Here is a 22,884-nt window from a genome sequence, read left to right on the forward strand (position 1 = left end):
CATGTAATGTGGCCAGTACAACCTTTGTCCCTTTGAAGAGCATCCTTGGGACATTCTTGCACCTCTGAGATACCAGTTAGACAGGGTCAATGAAGGCTGCAACCACAACAGAGAGTACTATCTTGTAAAGGAGTCTTGCTGGACTTCATTTTACCACTTTCACTTGATCTCACTGTTTTAATATGCAAGAGGTTTTGGCTAATTTCTTTGCTAATTTCTTTGTTGATAGCCATTAATTTTTAGCCACCTGAGGGACAAACAGGGCCCCTAGAAAGCAGGTGAAATGTTTGTGCTCCCAATGTCGTTCCCCTGTACCAAATAACCCCTTCCAGATGGTGTGCAGGATTGGCAGTGCCTGATGTCTGCTACAGGACAGAGTCATTAACATCCCAACACGACCTTAGTAGTCCTTTTTTTTGCTTTGTGTGCCTAGGACCATCAGGGTTATGAACCCAACCAGTTCCGTGTATTCCTTCCAGTGGACTTGCCAAGACCCTGCAGCCCCACCAGAGCAGGTGGCTTTCTTCTGCCTCACAGAGAGAGGTCAGATCCAGCCGGGGAAGAAAGCAGAGGTGGGTGCAGAAAATTAAGAAAGTAGATCCGGTACACGTGTATGCCAATTTAACACCGGCTATATCTACACTTACTGGGCATCCCATGTCTCTGTGAGCTTGCCAAGACCATGAAGAAACTTTTGACTGCAATGTAACTGAGCTGGCAGATGAACCTGTCCTCACCCTGTACCCCGCATCTGCCATGCTTTTGGGCTGTAAGTGGCACAACAGCCTATCTCTGAGCTCACAGCAACATAAGGTGGAGGTTTGGGGGGTTTCTTGGTGGTATAGACTGCACCCCGCTCCCCTTACCCAGCCAGGGGAGCAACTTTCCTTCATTTGCCTCTTTCTCCCCCAGATCAAGTTTGAATTCGTCCCCCGGCACCTGGACATCACAGAATCATTCTGGGTCTTTACAATCCCTGAGCAAAGCATTTCGGTCCCGTTCCTGTTGGTGGGCAACACCACCGACCCGCTCGTGACTCTGGACAGATCCCACCTGAACTTCCACTTGCTGTTAATCGGTGAGCACCATGATTATAGCTTACGTGCTCAGAAGCGTACCTCTCCAGGGGCCCAGCAGTCCCGTTATTCCAGCAGGCTCCCACGAGGAAGGTGGAAATGGAAACAGGCACTTGTGAGCAGAGCATCCAGCTCCTGGCACCCAAGTGTTACGAGGGAGAGGAAGGGGAAGGGAGGAAGGCATGTGTCAGGGATACGGCATGTAGTTGGGGCTGTTTCCAAGAGGGGATTTGGGGGTGATGCGGGGGAGCCCAGGGGGTCAGAAGTACGTTTCCATGTTGGCATCCTGAGCGTGCCATGCTGCAGGCAGTGCTTCTCACTGCAGATTGCCTGCTGGGCTCAGCCGGCAGGCAGGAGCACAGTGGGCAGTGGTGGTCTGGTGGCCAGAGGAACAAAAGGTTTTCAGCAGCTGCTTTGTCCTTTCCCCAGGGCACGAGGTACGCCAGACTGTCTATATGATCAACAGTGAGAAGGAAGCCTTCAGCTTTGCTTTCAGAGAAAGCTCTTTCTTCTCAGAGGGACGCAACACCTCCGTGAAAATAGAGCCCCTGGAAGGCTCCATCGCTCCTCTTTCAAGGTAACAGGGCTCACGGGTCAGATTCCCTCTCCCATGTGCCAAATGCAGCACCATCATTTTGCTTTTGAGACGCTCTCCCCTCCACATTCACCAGGTGACTCTTGGCCATAGCATACGTCTGCCTTGTTTTGTTCCTTCCCAATGGGGACACCATGAAACTTCAGGTTTCTCCATAGAGTGGCTGTGCCGGGGTTACCCCGGTCTTCTAGGCCCCCTTCCTGGAGAAGTTCAAGCTTTGGATCTTCTAGTTTTGATGACAAAAGCATGTTTGGAGGTTTTAACTCTGTGATTCCCCTGAGCTAGCAGCCTTAAGTGTGCAAGGTCTCCTCTCTCCTCTGTGTTCCTTTAGTGACAGAGTCCACCACGCGTGGTCTGGGCAAAGCGACCAAGAGCAGCAAAGCACACAAGCAGCATATAAGCCCATCATGGGGGACAGCAACAGGCTTACACAGCTAGCTGTGTTTTGCAGGATCACCTGTCAGAAAATGGATGCTCTTTTCTTGTAAACTGCAGCTGTGACTTGTGATCAGACATGATCATGAGTTCAAGCAGGTCACCAGCTCATCTGCTGATCCACCACAAATGTCCCTGTGCCCACTCATAGCCTGCCTGGGTGTAAGGAGAACGCGTTAGCTCCAGGCAGTTTTGCTGTGGCTTAAAAGATGCTGAATTTTGGCTTGCCACAGGGTGTAAGATAAGAGAACATCCTGTATCAGTTACTGTGGCTCACCTGAGAGGTGGTAATTCCTTCAGTCTCTGTAGTTTGGTTGTGTTTGATCACGTACCCAGAAATTATCCACAGAAATTACAAAGAGGCAGTTTGGTGGCACCCGCGTTGCACAGCTGTCACGGGAGCTGGGTGATTCCTCTTTGCAAAGAGGCTGTTACCCTTGTCGTATAGATCAGAGAGACTGGGGGTCTCTAGGAGTTCCCTCCTCTGTGTGTGGGACAGAAGTGGGGTCTTAACCCAATGCTGCCTTGTAGCACATGGGCAGGGCAGTAAGGTCAGCGTTAGCTCAGGGTTTGCTGCCTTGTCGTTGTATCCTCTGCCGTTTCATTGCATGGGATCATCATACCCTAAACAGTTCTCACCAGGGCTCGCTCCATAGCGGAAGGCCCTGGGAGGGCAGAGTGCTGCTCCTGGTTTCTCCCAGGCCTGGGGTCTCACCACAGCCATTGCACAGCCTGCCCTCCCAGAGCAGGCAGTGTGGGGCCAAGAAAGCAAAGAGGCAGTGAATGGAGCAAAAAGGATCTTTTCTCCCCAGGCTTCCCATTACAGTCATCTTCACACCAACACTAGAAGGAGAGGTGGTCTTCAACCTCAAGTGCAATGTCAAGAGGAAGACCCAGCCCCTCTCCTTGAATGTCAAGGCCACCGGCTACAGCGTGAACGCGTCTGTCAGTTGTGAGGACGGCGACGGCTGTGTCACCGAGCTCAGCGCACAGGAGGTCAACGTCATTGATCTCAAGGAGGTGAGCAGCGCTGGTTCCCTGAACCATTTGCCCCACAAAGCCCTGCAAGATTCGGCCTTAACCAGGAGCTTTGCAGATATGTTTGACTAAGAGGGAACGTTTTTTCTTCATCTGTGGGTCTCTAGAGGGAGGGAGATTGATCTTTCAGACAGGTCATTAGCTGAATGTGAAAGATGAAGGAGCACTTGCTGGGCCAGCCAGCGCTTTGCATGTGCTCCAAGCCCTAGTCCTCACCGTCTTCTCCCTGCAGGTACAGCTAAACGAGAACATCAAGCGCATCTTCAGCATCCGCAATAACGGCAAGTTCAGCTTCACCTTCTCGTGGGAGCTGAGCGGCCCCCCAGCCCGTAAGAAGGTCCTTGCCGTCACCCCTCAGACGGGCACCGTGCAGGCGGAGGGGAAAGCAGAGGCCCAGCTGGTGTTTCACCCACAGAAGATGTGCTCTTTAAAGGATGTAGAGCTGACGCTGCAGGTGAGGCACCGGTGTTTAATACGGGACCTTCGCCTTCCCTACGCAGCAGCTTGGCAGCAGGAGCCCAGGGCTGGGGGTGAGCTCCGTCACTGAAGAGCCTGAACGAGGCAGAGAGGATCCTGCTGCTGCAATAAAGAGCCTGACAGCTTCTGAATGGAATATTTTAATACTTAAGTGCTTATCCAGGACTACTTTGGGAGGTGCTTTTGTGGCAGGACGTATGCCCCAGGCCCTCTCTGCCCCTAATTTGGAGGGGCTCTAGATGTGCGCGGGGATGGAGCTGTTTCTCCTTGCCAGGCCCCTCCTGAGTCGGGTCCCACAGCTCAGAACGGTCTTGCCAGCACATGGCTGCACAAAGCAGGGCCATGACTCTTCAAAAACCCTTTCCTTCTTAGCCCAAGCATTCCGCCTTCTCTTTCTATTCTGGGGTCCTTTGGTACTTGCTTTTCCTTATGGTCACTGCAGCCAGCTGTCCCCCATCCTCTTCCTCAGCCATCTCTGGTGTTTGGGGTTGTAATTCCCACCTCTTCACCTGGCTCATGCTGTCTTTTGCCCCACCAGATCAGCAAGGGTCCCACGTTTACCTGCGTGTTCCTGGCCACCGTGGTAGTGCCCGCTGTCCACTTCTCCACCACCAGACTCGACTTTGGAGCCTGCTTCATCTACCATGCTGGGATGCCACCTGCCCAGCGGACCCTTGTCATCACAAACAAGGCAGACAGGGATATGAGGTAGGCCTTCTCCGCACACTCCTTCAACCCTTGCTTAGCGCATGCCTGCTCCATGTCCTCGTGACCACTGTGGGTGAAATCCTGAAGATGCAGGGGGAGGAGAAAGGAGAGCCCCAAGTAGCCCTGATGTTGTTGTCTGAGCACACACAGCCTTGTGACACCTCTGCTCCTCTTTGCTGTGCTTTCTGCCAGTTTGAACTGCTTGTTCACCAACACCGCGTACCTGGAGGTGGACTTCCCAGGGCACGTCCTACGCCCAGGAGGGACAGTGGAGGTGCCCATCACTTTCTATCCCAGAGAGGTTGCGTCTTACCGTGAGCTCATCCCTTTTGAAATCAATGGTCTTTGCCAGCAGACTGTTGAGGTCCGAGGAAGGGGCATGAAAATGAAGGTGAGATGAAATCCAAACCCTAAAACTCCAGGTGGCAGGCAGGCAGCATGGCTTTCTCTCTCATTTTCCTCATCTCTTCCCCAGCCTACCATGTTTTGGTTTTCTGCCATGAGGGTGGCAGAAAACCTTTTCTCCTTCTTTCCCTTCACTTTATATTAATCCCTCCTGCCTCAGGTTGATGTTGTGGACCCACGAGGAAAGGTGGTGAAGCTGGGAGCCCTCTCCATCGGACAGACGGTGAAGAAGATGGTCACCATAGCAAACAACAGTGCTGCCCCTCTTACTTTTAAGCTCCGTCTCATGTCCACCATGCCAGAGCTCCAAGAAGCTGGGGTAAGGCTCCTTCCTTCACTTGGAGAGCACTTTGGTGTGCCTGCTGGTAGCTATGAGCTGCTCTGGGCAGGAGCTAGTAGTTACAATTGTAGTAGTAGTCTCCACTCATTTCTTTGGGCAGGTTCTCTGCTTGAACCCCACCACCGAACTAAGTCTGAAGCCCAAAGGAGACACCTGTAAAGTGGAGGTGACCTTCTCCCCAAAACGCCGCATCCAGCCATTCACCGAAGAAGTGACGATGGAGTGCAACGGCCTGGTGCGCTCCCTCTTCATGGTGCGGGGCTCCTGCCAGGGCATCCATGTGAGCTTGGACCAGGAACACCTCAGCTTTGGAGCGGTGGTGCAGCAGAGCTACACATCCCGGCGCATCATCATGCAGAACACGGGCGACATAGGAGTCAAGTAATGCAAAACCCTGTTCTCTCTGAGGGCTGAGAGCTTGGATGAGGGCTGGATGGAGCTGTAGCTTGCCCAGATAGTTCCCCTCTGCTTTTCCGTCCCAGTGGAGAGTTGGGCAGCCAAGGCTGTGCCGTCAGGCCCTGGAAGTTAGCAAGGGATACAACCAAAACCTTGTTTACAGATGGGTGCAGCTGAGTCCTGGCCAGCCTGCAGCCTTATTGCCAGGTGGCTCAGCGTCATGCCTGAAATCTGGTGGAAAAGCCCACAAGAGGATTAGAAACGGCACGTTGCGTTCGCAGCCTCCCCATTGCTAATCCTTCCTTCCTGTCCTTGTGCTTTCCTTGGCAAGGTTTAAGTGGGACATCGTGAGCTTCAAGCCAGATTTCTCCATCAGCCCCGCCAAGGGTTACATCTCCCCAGGAATGGATGTCCCCTTCGTTGTGACCTTCCACCCCTCTAAGCTGAGCCATGCTATCCAGTACGAGGACCTGAAGTGCTTCATCCAGGGCAGTGAGCCGCTCCGGCTTACGCTGGCAGGATGCTGCATGGAGACCCCTGTGACCAAAGAGGTAACTGGAGCAGAGACAGGATGGGTCCTCTCCTTGCACCACCGTTTGCACCACATCTCTCCCAGGGCAGGGACTGGAGGATATTTACGTGCATAGACTCGCTCCTGCCTGTCATCCTGCCTGGGTATCCCAGAGACCTGAAAAAACCGTTGGGCAGGATTCCCAAAATTTCTGAGCCCTGTAATTGCCTTCCTCCCCTGTTAATGGTGCTGCTCCTCCAGCGAGCACCTCAGCTGTCCTGGCTCTGCATTGCAGCACCCTTGCTGCAGGGACACCCTGCAGGGCTCTTCTGAGACCCTCCCCACAGAGCTGCCCAGCTGTACTCCCAGTATTGCACCCGCAGCCACACTTTTCCTCCCTGTCGGGACTGGGGAGGGCATTCAGCGCTAGGAGTGGGCAAGGCGTCTGCATCCAGCTCCTAGGGCCCAGGGATGCAGCGTTGGAGGACTCCTGGCCCTCACGGGCATCGCAGGAGGGTGCAGCTGGGGGGTGTTGGCTCTTGCTCCCAAAAGAGAGCCCGGAGCTGCTCTCCAGCCTGCCCACGAAGGGGCTGTGCGGCTGCAGGTCTTGTCCTTGCACAGGAGAGATTTCCTTCCAGGACTCCCCATCTTCCTTCTCCCCTCCTTGGGAGGCGGCATCCCCCTTCACCCAGCATGCAAAACACCCCTTCCTCTCCCTCTCTAAGAACCGACAATTTGGTTTACACCAAAATCTATGGCTCAAACGGGAATTTTGCATACGACGAGGAAAAGCTGCTCCCTGTGCGTAGAGCTAGTCAGAGTCCGAGTGGAAAGGATTCCTCGGTATGAGCAAGCAGCCTCTGTGCTCCTCTGTTGCAGACACTGACTTTCGCATGCGACGTGCGCCAGGAGCACAGCCAGACCATCCTCCTGTCCAACCCAAGCAATGAGGCCTGGACCACGCAACCTGTCATTGAGGGGGAACACTGGAAGGGGCCTGAATTTTTCCATCTAGAGGCCAATCAACAAAACAAGCCCTACAAGATCATTTACCAACCCCTAACCATGAGCTCTGAGAAGAAGCAGCATCAGGTATGTGAGCTGTGCCAGCACGCTGACCCTCGGTAGCATGACCCTCATAGCTCACCCAGCTTTGGGCAGGAGGGTTGGACAAGATGACCTTCAGAGGTCCCCTCCAAGCTGAAATTATCCTGTGATCCCATGTTGGAAGCTGGGTTTCTTGGTGGCTAGAGGCCAGGTGTAAGGAAACTGCAGGTGGGAAGTCTGGACTGACCATTAAATGTGTTGGAGCAGCTAACCTGAAAAACCAGGTTGTCTGAAGGTCCAGGAAATGAAGTTCGTTCTGTGCAGCTCCTGGTCCCTGCCTGTGCAGCCCAGGGGGGCTCGGAGACCCACCCTGTGCTCAGCCCTGTGGGCTGCACAGGCTCCCCAAGCCCTGGGCGCGACCGCTTCTGCCAGCACTGCCCTGCTGGGGTCCTTTTGCAGCATGCAGGGAACGAGGGGGCGAAGCTGCCCTGCCATTTCTCAGTGCCCCCCCTCACCATGAGCAGTCGGGTGGGAAACAACACAGATATCTCTCTTGACATCACCTTTGGTGATGTGGGAGCTTTGGAACGAGCCCTTCCTGCAGGTCTCAGGCTGGGCAGGTAGGGTGACTGGCCCCTCTGTTTCCATGAGCACTATTTCTGAGATGCACCAGGGACAAGCTCTTAAATCAAGGGGGTCAATTCCGAACGGCTCCGGGGTGCTGGAGGTGGGTGTCAGACACCTGCCCCTTGGCCCCCTCCAGCTGATCTTACACCACGCCAGAATTTAGGCCAGAGCAAGAGTGGAGGCCAGAGACTTCTGGGCTCAGTCTCCAGGGTGCGGAGCAGATCTGTGCCCTGTAGGGTTGCATAGGCTCAGTATCTTTTTAATGTACAGCCTTGCTGAAAACTGCAGGACTCTTCATGCTGCTCTGGAGGCAGAGGAGGTGCTGCAGGCAGGTGGCTGTGACCCATTGGCACCCGATGAGTACTGGTTATGAGCTTCTCGTGGCCCACCCTGGCTGGTGGGACCCTGCCGTGTTAGCTTACAGGCTGCTCTCCTGGCAGTAATGCTGGGGCTAATCCCAGCACTGCCGGGGCAGTCAAGCTTAGTAGGGACTGCCACCCCCTTACCACGGCTGTCCCTGCACAAGCACAGGGCTGGCAGCTGATGTGCCCACGTTAGTAAGGCAAGTAAAAGGGTGCTAGGACGGTCAGACCAGCTCTGCTGCAGGGCTGGTGCTTCCTTGCCTTGCCCAGACGTGTTGCCTCTGTGTCCCGTGGCTGTGCCAGCCCGAGCGGGTATGACACTGCCATCTCCACCTGCGTGGGACACAGGGCTGCGGTCACAGCTCTGCCAGCTGGACCTGCTCAAAGCTGCTCAAATGACAGCCTGAGACATGGGACTGGCCAGGTGTGCTCGAGAGCCAGTAACTCGTCCAGACAGAGAGCAGGAGAGCTCACTTATCCTATTTCTTGTCTCTAGGGCTCCATCTTCTTCCCATTGCCGGATGGGACAGGCTTGTACTACCTCTTGCAAGGGACTGCTGAGGCCCCAAAGTGTTCAGGGACCATTTTCCGGCAGGTACCATGTCGGACTTCCTACACTGAGCTCATCCCTGTTTCCAACTGGCTGAACAGACCGCAGAGGTGAGTCCGGCCCAGGAAGTCTCGTCCCATCAGCCATCCCTGCAGCAGCGCAAGGAAGGGCTTCCCACTGCCCGGAAGGTCCTTCCTGCAAGTTTTTTACTCTCCTCGGCCCATTTCTGGCCGTAGGTGTCTGGGATCACCCTACCCACGTTCTGCGTATGCAGACCCATCCTGGAGGGTTTTCCTCCGAGGGGATGAGAGCTGGCTCCCTCTGCCTGAGGCATTGAGGGTGTGAGGAGCTGTGTTGTGCCCCCCCACGATGGGTATCCTATGGGAGTCCTTCCCGTTGAGCTTCACTGCATTCTTCTCACCCACAGGTTCCTCGTGGTAGTGGACATACTCAAACCAGAAAACCTGGAAAGCAGTTCTGTGCTGCAGGGGCTGGACTACATTGACGTGCCAGGCTCTGCCAAAAAGGACTACAAGCTCACGTTCCTCTCCTACAAGGAAGGAGTCTTTAACGCAACGGTAAGTGTGGACACCAGACTGTGGAGCCCTTCAAGGAGCTTTTTGCTCACTGAGAAGCTACGTGCCTGTTTTCATACCTCCACGTGCCCACTGGTGGGCTTGTAGGTGTCCTGGGTGGGTACTGAACAGCAGGCACCTCTCCACGTGCCCCACTCACGTGTCAGTCTCTGCGAGGGTCCCACTGGGGGCTGCAGAGCACAGGTGGGTCAGGCCATTGGTGAGCTGGAAGCAATAGGCAATCAGGAGACTCCAGAGTGGAAATACCACACGTGCTTTCCCCAGTCTGGCACTCTTCCTGGGTGGCTGCTTACCACCGTTCTTGGAAGTAGGGTGCTGAGCTTGGGGGGTTCTTTGGGCTGGCTTAGCACAGCTGGTATATTTTTATATAGTGCTTCCCTTTTTCTCTCATTCAGGTGACCTTCCTCAACGAGGTGACCAAGGAGTACTTGTTCTACATGGTGACTTTCAAGGCCACCGCTTCGGGACCCCTCAGCACTGTTGAAATGACCGCCGCTGTTCGGCAGAGAGTGTCTTCCACCGTCAAAGTGGAGAACCCTCTGCCTGTCCCGGTGACGTTTGCCACAGATTGCGAAGTGCCCGATGTCATCGTTCCCCCACATTTCACTGTTCCTGCACAGTCGGAGGTAGGAGCAAAGCTCGTCCTGTACGCTCTCCTCTTCCGGCAGCCTTTCTGGGAGTGGGTGCTCTGCCCTACATGAACCATCTGGGGCTTCTTTCCAAGGGTGACAGCTCCGACCTGCTAGTAATCTGGAGGTGAAGCAGTGTGTGAGAATATCCCTAGCGGGAATCGCCCTGTGTTGGTGGAGTCTGCCATGCTGCCCCTTGTGATATGCTCCCATCAGGCCTCACGTGGCAGGTCCTTGTGCCATGTGCTCCTTACTTAGCGTGGGTATTTTCAGTTTGGAGTGGCTGCAGGGCATGCCTCACCCCACTGGCAGGGTGTTTGCAGCCTGGATTGACAGGAGGCGTTGTGTGACCTGGGGGAGTATAGGGGCATTTTAGGGTGGGAAGCTTCTGGGGTAGTGCTGGAGGGCGCTCAGATGTTGGTGACTGTCCCCCAAGTGAGCTGTCCCCCACATGCAGCAGGGCTCTGACCCAGAGAGAAGGAGTTGGAGCGAGGGAGGGTGCTGGGCTGCCTTCCAGCACTGCGTGAGCACACCAGGGACCGATTTCCCCCATCCGGGCCCTGCCTTCCCCATCTCTGCCTGACCCAGTGGCTTTTCCCTTCATTCCTCCCAGGCTGACCTTGTCTTTGAGTACCAGCCCATGAAAATAGGCGAGAGCAGCGGGCGCCTGGTGCTCCAGAGCAGCGATTTGGGCTCTTTCTACTACAACCTGCACCTGAAAGCCACCACGAGCAGGACGGAGAAGCCCCTCTACTTCCGCACCACACTGGGCTCTAGTCAGACCATCACCGCCAAAATCACGAATTACGCCCGACAGAAGACAGACTACCTCCTCCAGGTGACCGCAGCTTTCCCTGGGCTCTTTTGGGGGGAGGCAGCTCATCTGGCCAGCATCAGCCCTCTCTGTGGAGGGATCCTGCCCTGGTGTAGCCAGGGCGGCCACGTGAGCCCGGGGGTCTTCCCACCGACACTGGATCTGTCTCTAGCTGGACTGTCCTCACTCGCAGACCCCTCTCTGCTGCCCTTGTTGGAGCCGCTCTTGCAGGTTCTGTGGGGTCTGGAGTTCCACCTTAAACCCCAGCTCTGGCAGAAGGGTCTCTTGGGGTTTGGGTGCAGGGTTGTCCCTGCTCGGCAGGTTTGGACAGTCCTCGTGGCCGTCGATCATGGGTGCTCACCAGGGGTATGGTGTGGGTGGGACAGGTGCAGTGACAGGCACGGGAGAGGGACCCCGGCCTGCGTGATGGCGGGGGACCATCGCTTTCTCCCCGAGGTGCCGGCTCTGCTTTTGTGACCCGCCACCCCGTCTCTTCTCTCCCCTGCGCAGACCGACTGCCCCGACTTCCAGACAGAGAGAACCATCAGCGTGGCCCCCGCCAGCCCCGGGGGCTCGGCGGTGAGCGTGGAGGTGACCTACGAGCCCTGCCAGCTGGGCGAAGTCAGGGCCACGCTGCGGCTCTCCTCCCGGCTCGGGGGGGAGTACAGCATCCCCCTCTTCGGCCTCGCCCTCCCGCCCAAGCCCCAGGGCCCCTTCCCCGTCAAGGCCGGCGGCACCACCTCCATCCCCTTCAAAAACGTCTTCCTCCAGCCCACGGCCTTCCAGTACAGGGTGGAGCACCCGGCCTTCACCCTCAGGGGCCCCGAGAGCTGGCGCTCCAAGAAGACTGCCCTCATCACCGTCGCCTTCCAGGGTGCCCCGGCCCCCGTCGCCACCAGGATGGTGGTCTCCTGCCCCGGGGCTGCCGGCGGTCAGGGGCCGGGGGTCTCCTGGGTGTACTACCTCCGGGGTCTGCCCCCTCACCCGTGACTCGTGCCCCTCCTGGGGTCCCTGGGACAAGCTCCTTAGTGAACTGCGGGGGTAATTAAAGGTCTCTTTGGCATAAACCCAGCAGCGCGTCCCATCCAGCCCGTGCTGAGGCGAGGGGAAGGGCCCGATCCGCGGCAGGGCGCCAAGAGCGGCGGGGCGGGGCGCAGCCGGCGGCCTCCGCGCCGCGCGGGGGCGCTGCGGAGCGCGACGGCGGGGTCACGTGGGCGGGCCGGCGGCGCGGGGTCACGTGGCCGCCGGTGGCGGCGGGTGCGGGGACCGGCGGGGCCGTGATCGCCGGGCGGGACGTGGCGCCGCTGTCGCCCGGCGCGGTGCGGGCGCTGAACGCCACGCGCTACGAGCAGAGGAAGGTGGCGGCCCTCGAGGTGGAGAAGTGAGCGGCGGGGGCTGCGGGAACCGGGAGGGGAGCGGGGCGGTGCCGCTCCGGGCTGCCCCGGGGCCCGGCGGGGTGGAGGCCGGCCCGGCGCCCCGGGGAGGGCTGGAGGGGGTCTTGGGGCCGCCTGCGGCCCCGGGGTGGTGGGAGCCGCACGGGATGCTGGGGGGCGGGCGGGGGTGCCGCCGTGCAGCCGTGGGTCTGGGGCGGGAGGGGACCGGCCCGGCTCCCCGGTGGGAGCTTCGGGGGAGGGGGGCACCCCGCAGAGAGCCGGAGGGCCCGCGGGAGGGGGAACTGGGGGGGTCCGGGGGAAGGGTTTGCCCCGGGGGTGTCCGGGGGAAGGGGTCACCCCGGGAGGTCGGGGGCATCGGGGGGCTGCAGCCCTGGGGGTCTGTGGGCCCGGGAGCCCAGGGAAGGGGCCTTCTATCTCCCAGCTCAAGCGGCTCCAGCAGCGCGGGCAGGGCCTTTGGGAAGCGGGGTTAAGGTTCGGGCCAAACGGTGGCGGAGTTGTAGTCAAAGTAAGCAAGTGGCTTAAGGTGTCACGCTGCGTTACCTTGAGCTAGCAGCTTGGCGGAAGTTTGACTTGCTGAACACGTGGGTCGGTCAGTCCAGTTCTGGAGGTGTTATGTTGATGTCCCTTGCATGGGAAGTCAGCTGATTTCTGTCCCTATGAAGGTCTTTCTCTAGAACTTCCCTCTCGTTAACAAGAACAAGCTCAATAAGTTGCCCCCAGGGCTCTGCCAGAGCATCCAGGTCCCCATGGAGGGGAGCACGGACTCTGCAGGCTCACGGCTCCGTCAGGCTTTTGAGTCAAGCCATGGGGCTGGTTTTCGAAAGCACTTGCAAGGGAAGCCCCACCCGGCCCGTGCTGTGGGGTTATTACCGTGTTCTATGCGTGTTCTGTGGCGGTGGGATGTGAAACTGAATACTCTAGAGGGACACAAAGAGGGGATTCCAACACCACACTTCAATCCCGCATGTTGTTCCAGTGTTAAATATGAATAGAACTTTCCATCGGAACATCCCCAAGCCAATCCCAGAGGAGCCGTGTATACAGCTGTCTTGCAATTATAATGGTCAGCAAACCTTACGACAGTTATTTGCGGCTCTGTCTCCAGGGGGGTTCCCTTTATAGGACAATGCGTATGTGGGATGCCACCAGAGGGAATGTAGGAGGTATTGGTGGTGTTACAAGGTGAATCTTGATTTTGCCACCCTTTTGATGCATATCCCCAACAGGTGCACATATCTCTGATCAGGGCCCTGAGCCTACTAATCAACCATGTTTCAGGAGGATCTCCAGGTCCAGTGTCACATGTCATCACCTTGGTACAGTTAAAAAGAGGACTGGGTGGCCCCCAGTGGGTGGTTTGAATTGAGGGTCTTGGGGCGGTTGCGTTGTAGTAGATCCAGACCAGGCCCAGATCAGCTTAGTTCCATCTTTTGGAGATCTTTGTGTTCTCTTGGGGAGTTGGATGCGGCAACTTGGTTCCCACTTTGTCATATACTTGGCTTCAAAGGGATCAGGCTTCCGGAGAGGATGGAGCATCGGATCCCACGGGTAAGGTCTACGTGGATACTGACAATTATTCAAAAGTAGTATTACCCCTAGACAAATTGCCACATCGTAACAAAGGGTTTGATCCTTCTATTGGAGACAGGACCGTTACATTAAACAAAGGCCTGGTAACATCACAGAGCAGACTCATTAACGTGGCATTCCTAGACAAACTAGGAGGCTCCTTCCATGTTTCATAGATGTCACCTCCCATCAGTGGCTTACCCTTCCATTGTACCTTGCTGTTAGGGTTTGCAATCGTCCACTTCTTTGCCAAAAATGTAAGAGAGGTGGGATTAGTCATGTGAAAAATAAAAGTCAAATTCACCGGCATCATGAAAAATCTCAGCCCCTTTTCAGCTGCTCGGGGAAAAGTAATACATACTCCTTGATCCGGTTGCCCCCATATTCTCATAAAGCCCTTTATCATTTCCCAGGCAAGGTTTGGGGCCTCATCTCCCCAGCCGCTGGTGTCAGCAAGGGAGAGGAAAAGGATCCCCCAAACCAACGTTCGTGGTGCCAACATACACACTCTACAAAGATCAGCGAGCCAGCAACTATGGTTTGTGCAGTTATTAGCCTGGTGATCTACGCCGGCTGCAAGTGCTCACAATGACTATTCATTGTAGGCTTGACTGTAGGTCTTCTCTAACCTTCTGCGATATTTCCTCCTAAAAGAGAACAGAAAAAAACCCAGACACCCCAGTCCAACGAGGACCGGTTTTAAAAGGAAGGGATAATGCACCGAGTGTCAATTTTATGCTCCTCTCTATGGGCATCAGTGTCTGTGCAGGCATACAGGTTCAGGGGAGCTTCCCAAACCAGGGCCCCTTAAATCAATCAAGTCCCTATGCAGTGGATTGGAGAGGGCGTTTGGCTCCGGCTTTTCCTCAGGATATGAGAGAGCCATTGCCTTTCCTGGAGTTCTTTCCATGTCCTGATTAATGCCTCCTGGTTAGGCGTGGGCAATTTGTCCATGACCTCCCTCGGAATCCCTTTTGCAATGCCTTCGGCCCACAGAGCGTATCTCCTCTGATCCCGAGTGTTTGGCATCCTTCTTTGATGGGTTTGGGAACAGGGGCCTGTGGGATGCTGCTGTTTCCGTTCCCCTTGTCCCGCTATCCTTCAGAGGTTTGCCTGAGACTTAGTCCCTCCTGTGTTCATAAACCCCATTCTCCGTCCATAATTGAGTGACTCCTGGGCACCTCCTCGGACAACATGATGGGATCCCCACCCGTAAGCGAGACTCTCCACACATGTTCTGTCTCTGTTTCTCCTGATTCTCTTGAATATTTCTCCTGAATTTTTGCTGTATCAGTGGGGGAATAAGGAATGGTGTGGGTCGTTATTTCCGGTTCCTCATCAGCCTCGTGGTGCGTTAATTTCTAAATTCATTCTTTCATTTCATTTAATTCCACTTAATTTAATTTTATTTCATATTGTCATTTCATGATTCCACTTTATGATTTCATCTCATTTCATAATTTCATTTCATAATATAATTTCATTTCATCCTTCATTTAATTTAATATAATTTAATTTTATTTTTTCCATTTCATTTCATTTGTATTCATTTTTCATTCAATTTCATTCTTTCATTTCAGTTTTTAATTGTTTCATTTCAGTATTTCATTTCATTACATTACATTACATTACAATTACATTTATTTAATTTCATTCCTACATTCTTTCATTTCATTCTTCGATATCATTCTTTCATTTAATTTTATTTTGTTTTGTTTTAATTTAGTTTAGTTTAATTTCAGTTCAGTTCAGTGCATTATTTCATTATTTCCTTTCAGTGCATGTTTTCATTACATTTCAGTGCATGATTTCATTTCATGAATTCATTCTTTTGTTTCATTCTATCATTCTTCTATTTTTGTCTTTCATTTACTACACTTATTACTTTCTTTCACTTTTTAATTTTATTTCATTGCCTTTCATTCCTTAATTTAATTTCATTGAATTTGTTTTTATTTTATTTCATTTCATTTCATTCTTCCAATTTCATTTAAATATTTAATTTTACTTCATTTAATGTAATTTCATTTCATTGCGTTCTTTAATTTTTCATTTAATTTTTCATTTTTCATTTAATTTCATTTTGTTCTTTCATGTCATTTTTTCATGTCATTAATTTTATTCTTTCTTTCATTTTATTTCATTCTTTCATTTCATTCTTTCATTTATTTTCATGCCTTGTATTTAACTTCATTCATTCCTTTAATTTCCCTCTTTCATTTCATTTCATTTCCGTTTTTAATAATTTCATTTCATTTCACTTCATTAAATTCCGTTACATTACGTTACATTTAATTACATTTAAACTAATTCCTTCATTTTTCACTTCATTCTTTGATATCATTCTTTAACTTAATTTCATTTAGTTTTGTTCATTTAATATGATTTAATTTAATTTAATTTCTTTTTTCTTTCAAGTTCATTATTTCATTGAATTTCACTATTTCATACTTTCACTTCATTCTTTTAATTTCATTCATTTTATTCTTCAATTTAATCCTGTCATTGCTTGCTTTCTTTTCATTTTTTATTTTTTATTTAATTTCCTTTAATTTTTCCATTTCATTGCATGGCATTGCATTGTATTTCATTCTTTCAACCCATTCTTCGTTTATTTCATTATTTCATTTCATTTCATTTCATTTCATTTCATATAATACAGTCTTTTCATTCTTTCATTTCATCCTCTTATTCCTTTATTGTTTCATTACTTCATTTCGTTTTTACATCTTTCTTCAATTTTGATGCCTTCACTTCATTTTTCCTACATTCATTTTTTCATTTCATTTCCTTTCATTTCATTTACTCATTTCATGTTAGTCATTTAAATTCATTTTATAATTTTCCTCCATTCTCCCATGCCATTTAATGATTTCATTCTTTCAATAGATTCTCTCATTTCATTTCATTTCATTTCATTTCATTTCATTTCATTTCATTTCATGCCTTCATTTCATTTCAGTCTTTCAATTTCATTTCATTCTTCCATTTCATTGCAATTAATTTCATTTCATTTTCTTTCGTTTAATTTTCTTTCATTTCATTTCATGTCATTATTTCATTGCATTTCACTCTTTTGTTTGATTTCCATTAATTGCTTCATTTCATTTAATTCTTACATTTCACTTCATCATTTCATTTAATTGCTTTTTTAAGTTTCATTCTTTCATTTGTTTTTATTCTTTCATTTAATTTCAATTCTTCTCTTTTCCTTTAATTTCAATTTTTGATTTGTTTAGTCTTCTGTTTAATTTCAGTATTTTTAAAAAATTCCTTTCATTTCTTCATCTGATTTCATTCTTTTTTCTCGTTTCATTTCATTCCATAATGTGATTTAAATTTCATTTAATTTAGTCTAATGTAATTTAATTTAATTTTTTTATTTATTCTTTCCTTTAATTTCATTTTATTTCATTAACTCATTTTTTTCATTTCGGTTCATGATTTTCTTTTTTTTATGAATTCACTATTTCATTTCATTTGATGATTTTATTTAATTTCTTTTCATTCTTTCACTTAATTTTTTTTTCATTATTTCATATCACTTAATTGCATTGAATTTCATTCCTTCATTTAATATTTGACTTATTTCATTCTTACTTTTCATTCTTTCATTTCTTTTCATTTTTTATTTCCTTTGATTCGTTTACTGCATGATAGTTCATTATTTCATTTATTCTTTAATTTCATTTTTAAAAAATCTTATTAATATTAATTACTCTTTCATTTAAATTTCTTTTATTTCTGTTCGTTCTTTCATTTCATTTTAGTTCACTTAATTTTATTGCATTGCTTCCTTTCAGTTTATTATTTCATTTCATTTCACCATTTCATCTCATTGTTTCATTGAATTTCATTGCATTATTTCATTTCAGTTCAGTTCAGTTCATTCCATTCCATTTCATCCTTTCACTTCTTTTCATTATGTGATGCGATTTCCTTTCATTATTTAATCACTTCATTTTTTCATTTCATTTAATTTTGTTTCATTTTATTTCATCTCATTTCATACTTTAATTCTTACATTTCATGTCATGATTTCGTTTCATGTCATTCTTTCATTACATTCTTTCCTTTTAGCCTTCCACTTAATACACTCATTGCTTTCTTTCCTTTCAGATTTTCCTTTTATTTCATTGCCTTTCATTTTAAAAATTAATTTAATTTCATGTCATTTAATTTCATTTCATTCTTTCATTTAAGTTTTCATTTCCTCCTTTAATTTAATTTAATTTAATTTCATTTCATTTCATCCTTCATTTAATGTAATATAATTTATTTTTTCCATTTAATTTCATTTCTATTCACCTTTGCATTTCATGTCACTGCATTTAATGCAATGAGATGAAATCATGAAGTGAAATCATGAAATGACAGTATGAAATGAAATTAAATAAGGCAAAATGAAATGAAGTGAAAGAATGAATTGAAAAAAATTATAATTTCATTGTCTCATTATTTCATTTAATTATTTCATTATATCATTATACGATGTCAGTATTTCATGATTTCATTATTGCATTATTCTATTTAATTATTTTGTTTTGTCAGTTGTTCATTCTTTCATTTTGCCAGTAGTTCATTTTTTCATGTCACTAATACATTCTTAGGTTCCATTTCATTTCATTTCATTTCATTTCATTTCATTTCATTTCATTATTTCACTTTATTTCTTTCTTTCATTTAATTTTATTTCATTTCATTTTGCTTCACTCTGATGTAATTTTTTATTTCATTCTTTTAATTTCCTTCTTTCATTTCATTTAATGTCTTTTTATGTTATTTCATTGGTAATAGTGAAGTGATAAAGTAAAAAAAAAAAAAAAAGAAGGAATGAAAGAATAAAAAGAAATAATGCCATAAAAAAATGAAAATAAAAAAAAATACTGACATGAAACAATGAAAAAATGAAACAATGAACCAATGAAAAAATGAAACGAAAGTGTGAATTGAAGAATGAAATGAAATCACAAAATGAAATTAAAGAAAAAGAAATTAAATTAAACAATGAAATGAAAGAATGAAACGAAATAATGAAATGAAACTAAGAAATGAAATGAAATTATGAAATGAAATCTTGACATTAAAAGTTGAATAATAATAAATGAAATTAAGTGAAATCAAAAGAAATTATACAAAGTGAAATAAAGGAATGAAATGAAATAACATTAAACAAAATTATATATTTAATTGAAATTAAATGAAATTCTTAAATGAAATGACATGAAATTAAGAAATGAAAAAATGAAATAATAAAATGAAATTAAAAATTACATGAAAGACTGAAATGAAATGGAGAAATGAAAAATGAAATGAAACAAATGAGATGAAAGATTGAAATGTAAAATGAAATGAAAGAATGAAATGAAGTGACATAAAACAATATAAAAGAATTACATGAATTGAAATAGAAAAATGCAAGGTAAGGAAAGAATGAAATTAAAAATTATATTAAAGAATGAAATGAAATGAAATGAAATGAAATTAAAGAATTAAAAGAAATGACGTGAAATCACATGAAATGAAACGAAATTATGAACTGAGAGGAAATAATGAATTGAAATCATGAAGTGAATACAGGAAATTACAGAATGAAATGAAATGAAATGAAGTTAAATGAAACAAAAAAATGAAATGGAATGAAAGAATGAATACAAATGAAATTAAATGAAATTTTATTAAATGAAATGGAGGATGAAATTAAATGAAAGAAGGACATGAAATTAAAGAATGAAATTAAACAAAAAGACAAATGAAAGTATGAAATGAAAGAATGAAATTAAAGAATAAAACTAAATGAAAGAATGAAATCTAAAACGACGTGAAAGAACGAAATGAAATAAAATGAAAAAAGAAAAGAAATTAAAAGACATTAAAAGAAATACAATTATATGAAAAGAAATAAAATAAATTGAAAAAGACAATGAAATAAAATAAAAATTAATAAATAATGTAATGAAATGAAAGGAGAAAATGAAAAATAAAATACGAAATGAAATGAGTTGAAATCATAAAGTGAAATCATGAAATGACAAGATGAAATTAAACGAAGTTAAATGAAGTGAAATGAAATGAATGCAATGAAATAAAAGAATGAAATGACATGAAATGATATGAAATGATGAGGTAAAATTGTGAAGTCAAATCATAAAGTGGAATCATGAAATGACGGTATGAAATTAAAGGAAATAAAGTGAAATTATATTAAATGAAAGGAAATGAATGAATTAAGTGAAATAAAATGAAATGAAAGAATGAATTGAAATGAAAATATTTCATTGTATCATTTTTAATTGTATTATTTAATTATTTCATCTCATTAGTAATTTTTTCATTATTTCATTATTCTGTTTCATTACTTCGTCATTTCTTCATTCTTTCATTTTTACAGTAGTTAATTTTTTCATGTCGCTATTTCATTCTTATATTTCATTTCATACATTCATTTCATTTCTGTTTCCGTTTCTTTCTTCATTTAATTTAGTTCCTTCATTTAATTTCATTCGTGTCATTCTTTTGTTTCACTGTTTCATTTAGTTTTTCATTTCCTTCTTTCATTTTTCATTTCTGTTTTTTATTTCATTTCATTAAATTTCATGTTACTCTTTCGTGGAGTTTTTCGTTTTATTCTTTCATTTCATTTCATTCTTTTCATTTCATGTCTTTTTCTTTCATCTACTACGTATAATGAATGATGAAGTAAACCAAAAAAGAATGAAAGAATGAAAAGAAATTACATGAAATATGGACAGCATGAAAGAATTTAAAAATGAAATGAAAGTATGAATTGAAGAATGAAATGACATTAAAGGAAAGGAAATGAAATTATGAAATGAAATGACAGAATAAAATGAAAGAATGAAATGAAATTAAATGAAATTAAATAGTGAAGTGTAAGAATGAAATGAAATGAAAAAATCAATAGAAATGAAATGGAAAAAATATAATTAAATTAATTGAAATGCACGATGAAATTAAATGAAAGAATGAAATTATATGAAAGAAATTAAATGAAATTAAAGAATAAAATAAAATTGAGTGAAAGAATGAAATTTAACATGACATGAAATGAAACCATGAAATGAAACGAATAAAATGAAAAATTTATGACATGAAAGGAGGAAATGAAAAAATGAAATGAAAGAATGAAAATAAATGAAATGACATGGTCTCTCAGACCCACAGATACGAGGCTAGCAAGATACGAGACAAGCACTGAAAGTATCCTGAAAAAGGCAGATTTTAAGAAGTGTTAAACTGAAAAGATGAAACCAAAAGAAAACCAAACCAAAAAACCAAAACCACACTCCCCAAAACAGAGCAATTGCACACGATGGAGGTGTTCCCACCGCGTACAGAGAAATCTAAGCTACAGATCTTAACACAATTTATGAAACATTTTCATAATCAAGCAATACAGGAAGTTCCTTCCAGGAATGGGGAAGACAGTCTAAGCTCTCAGTAACTATGGTATTGGCAGATTCACATCACACCAAGCCAACTCATGTCAAAACAAACAAACAAATCCAAAACAAAAAACACCACATGAAAAACAAAACAAGACATTCCCAAGCAGCCCAGTCTTCCATTTTCCCCTCACTGCATGCACTTCTATGAAACATCTCACAAATCAAAGAAAGTTAGCAAAATAATGCTCTTCCTCTAGTACAGAACGTTTCTTTAACCTTTTTAACAGTATTGAAACAACAAAGTCGGTACCGAGCCCGCGATCGGGACGGTTTTCCGAGATGAATAACTCAATAACAACAAGTTTGTTATTAAGCAGGCATTCTTTAATACAGCGCTGGGCAGCACTGGGGATTTGTACACCACGAGTGCTCCAACAGGTTAGCAAAGCACCTCAGTTCATATACAGAAAAATCATACATATTCATCAGATTTCTACAAAGGCTGGTCTTATCTGGTCTTATGTGGATGAGTTCCTGGAATTCATTTGCATAGTCCAAGCATGTGCAGTAAAAGTAGGGTTAGGGTCTTTTCACCCTCCGGTGGTCATTCATAGTCTTCCTCACACTGTCTGCTAGTTGAACTTCGGGCTTCCTTTGTCCATACAAAGATTGGCTTATCCATCCTTTGGCCTCGGAATGTTAACGAGCTACCTCAAGGCCCATTTGATCTTATCAGGAAGGGAGTTACATATCTTGAAACATCCTATTATCAATTCTGCTCAAGGAATAACTAAAACTATGCAAGTAAAGCTTTTATGTATCACAGTAGTGTCTCAGCCAGGGACCGTCAGTGATTTAACCCTTCATTCAGTATATGAAGATGTCCAAGATGCTTAAAATGCTTAAAAGCATTACGTTTTGAACTACACACTACCTAAAGAGCACAGAAATAAGAAAACTCTCTTTCTAGAGTAATTTCTACACTGCAATACTAAGAACCAAATTTTTTACCAGTGCAGTAAAAGAAAATGTCGAAAATGTATCCGACTGTAAGCAATGCCAAATGCCATTGCAAACGCTTAGGACCCCACTTTCTTATTTCTATTCAGTGTATATTCACCCTGTCACATAATTACCATATGGAGAATTCAGAGACTTACATTTATATAATTTCATACTCTTTCATGGGACTGTTTAAAGGAACTATCAGACAAAAATACAAAGAGACTGTCTCTTCTATTTTTAATCACCCTCCAAAAAATTAACAAGTTATGCATTGCAAGGCAGTTAAATAAAGAAATTAGAATGAGTGCCTAATACTGAGCCCCTTCTATAAAAACGATTCAACTAAACATGAATATGGGTTAATTACTTTCAATACTGCACATACTAAGAATTCCTTCCTACATTACAGAAACACACATATAGACTCATGCTTAGACTAAATGGCTCTTACACAGATGAAAACACCAGTACAACAACAGGGCAAAACATGAGCTTTGAAAAAGGAAAACAAAGACAGAACTAACACTGACAAAGAAAGGTATAAGATGGAAAATACCAGGTTAGATCTTGCAGTGTAGTATTTTTCTTCTGAATCGTCCAAAAATCACTATTGCCAGGCTGTTCGTTAGACAGAGATCAAGTCACTCAAGTTATTTAGACTGTGACTGAAAGCCAGGTAGACACAAAGGAAAAGTTTCTTGCTAAAAACAGTTGTTAGTTGAAACTCAAAACATGTTAAGCCAGTTCTGGGGATGGAGGTAAAACACAGCGAAAGGTACGGTCACATTACCAGATACTACCGAGTCACACCAAAAGAATGGATTATTGTTCACCATCTGAGCTGTGGCAATGAGCGACAAACTGCCTCAGCAAGAGGCAAGTATGTGCCAGTTCCACATCT

At 45.8% G+C, this 22,884-nt stretch overlaps 1 protein-coding gene across 1 annotated transcript in view; it reads left to right on the forward strand.

The window, feature by feature from the left end:
* Positions 1-11,596, forward strand: part of LOC132320050 (hydrocephalus-inducing protein homolog) — a 144,339-nt gene extending 132,743 nt beyond the window's left edge. Inside the window, exons 69-84 of the mRNA XM_059832152.1 lie at positions 434-572; positions 913-1,078; positions 1,506-1,653; positions 2,919-3,126; positions 3,377-3,598; positions 4,160-4,329; positions 4,522-4,720; positions 4,895-5,053; positions 5,175-5,455; positions 5,802-6,021; positions 6,861-7,073; positions 8,514-8,677; positions 8,995-9,145; positions 9,559-9,789; positions 10,406-10,630; positions 11,117-11,596. Coding sequence (XP_059688135.1) covers positions 434-572; positions 913-1,078; positions 1,506-1,653; positions 2,919-3,126; positions 3,377-3,598; positions 4,160-4,329; positions 4,522-4,720; positions 4,895-5,053; positions 5,175-5,455; positions 5,802-6,021; positions 6,861-7,073; positions 8,514-8,677; positions 8,995-9,145; positions 9,559-9,789; positions 10,406-10,630; positions 11,117-11,596 — 3,376 coding nt within the window. The remainder of the gene's footprint in view (positions 1-433; positions 573-912; positions 1,079-1,505; positions 1,654-2,918; positions 3,127-3,376; positions 3,599-4,159; positions 4,330-4,521; positions 4,721-4,894; positions 5,054-5,174; positions 5,456-5,801; positions 6,022-6,860; positions 7,074-8,513; positions 8,678-8,994; positions 9,146-9,558; positions 9,790-10,405; positions 10,631-11,116) is intronic.
* Positions 11,597-22,884: the final 11,288 nt, after the last annotated feature.

This window comes from Gavia stellata, chromosome 33 (assembly GCF_030936135.1).
Source record: "Gavia stellata isolate bGavSte3 chromosome 33, bGavSte3.hap2, whole genome shotgun sequence".
Taxonomy (NCBI): Eukaryota; Metazoa; Chordata; class Aves; order Gaviiformes; family Gaviidae; genus Gavia; species Gavia stellata.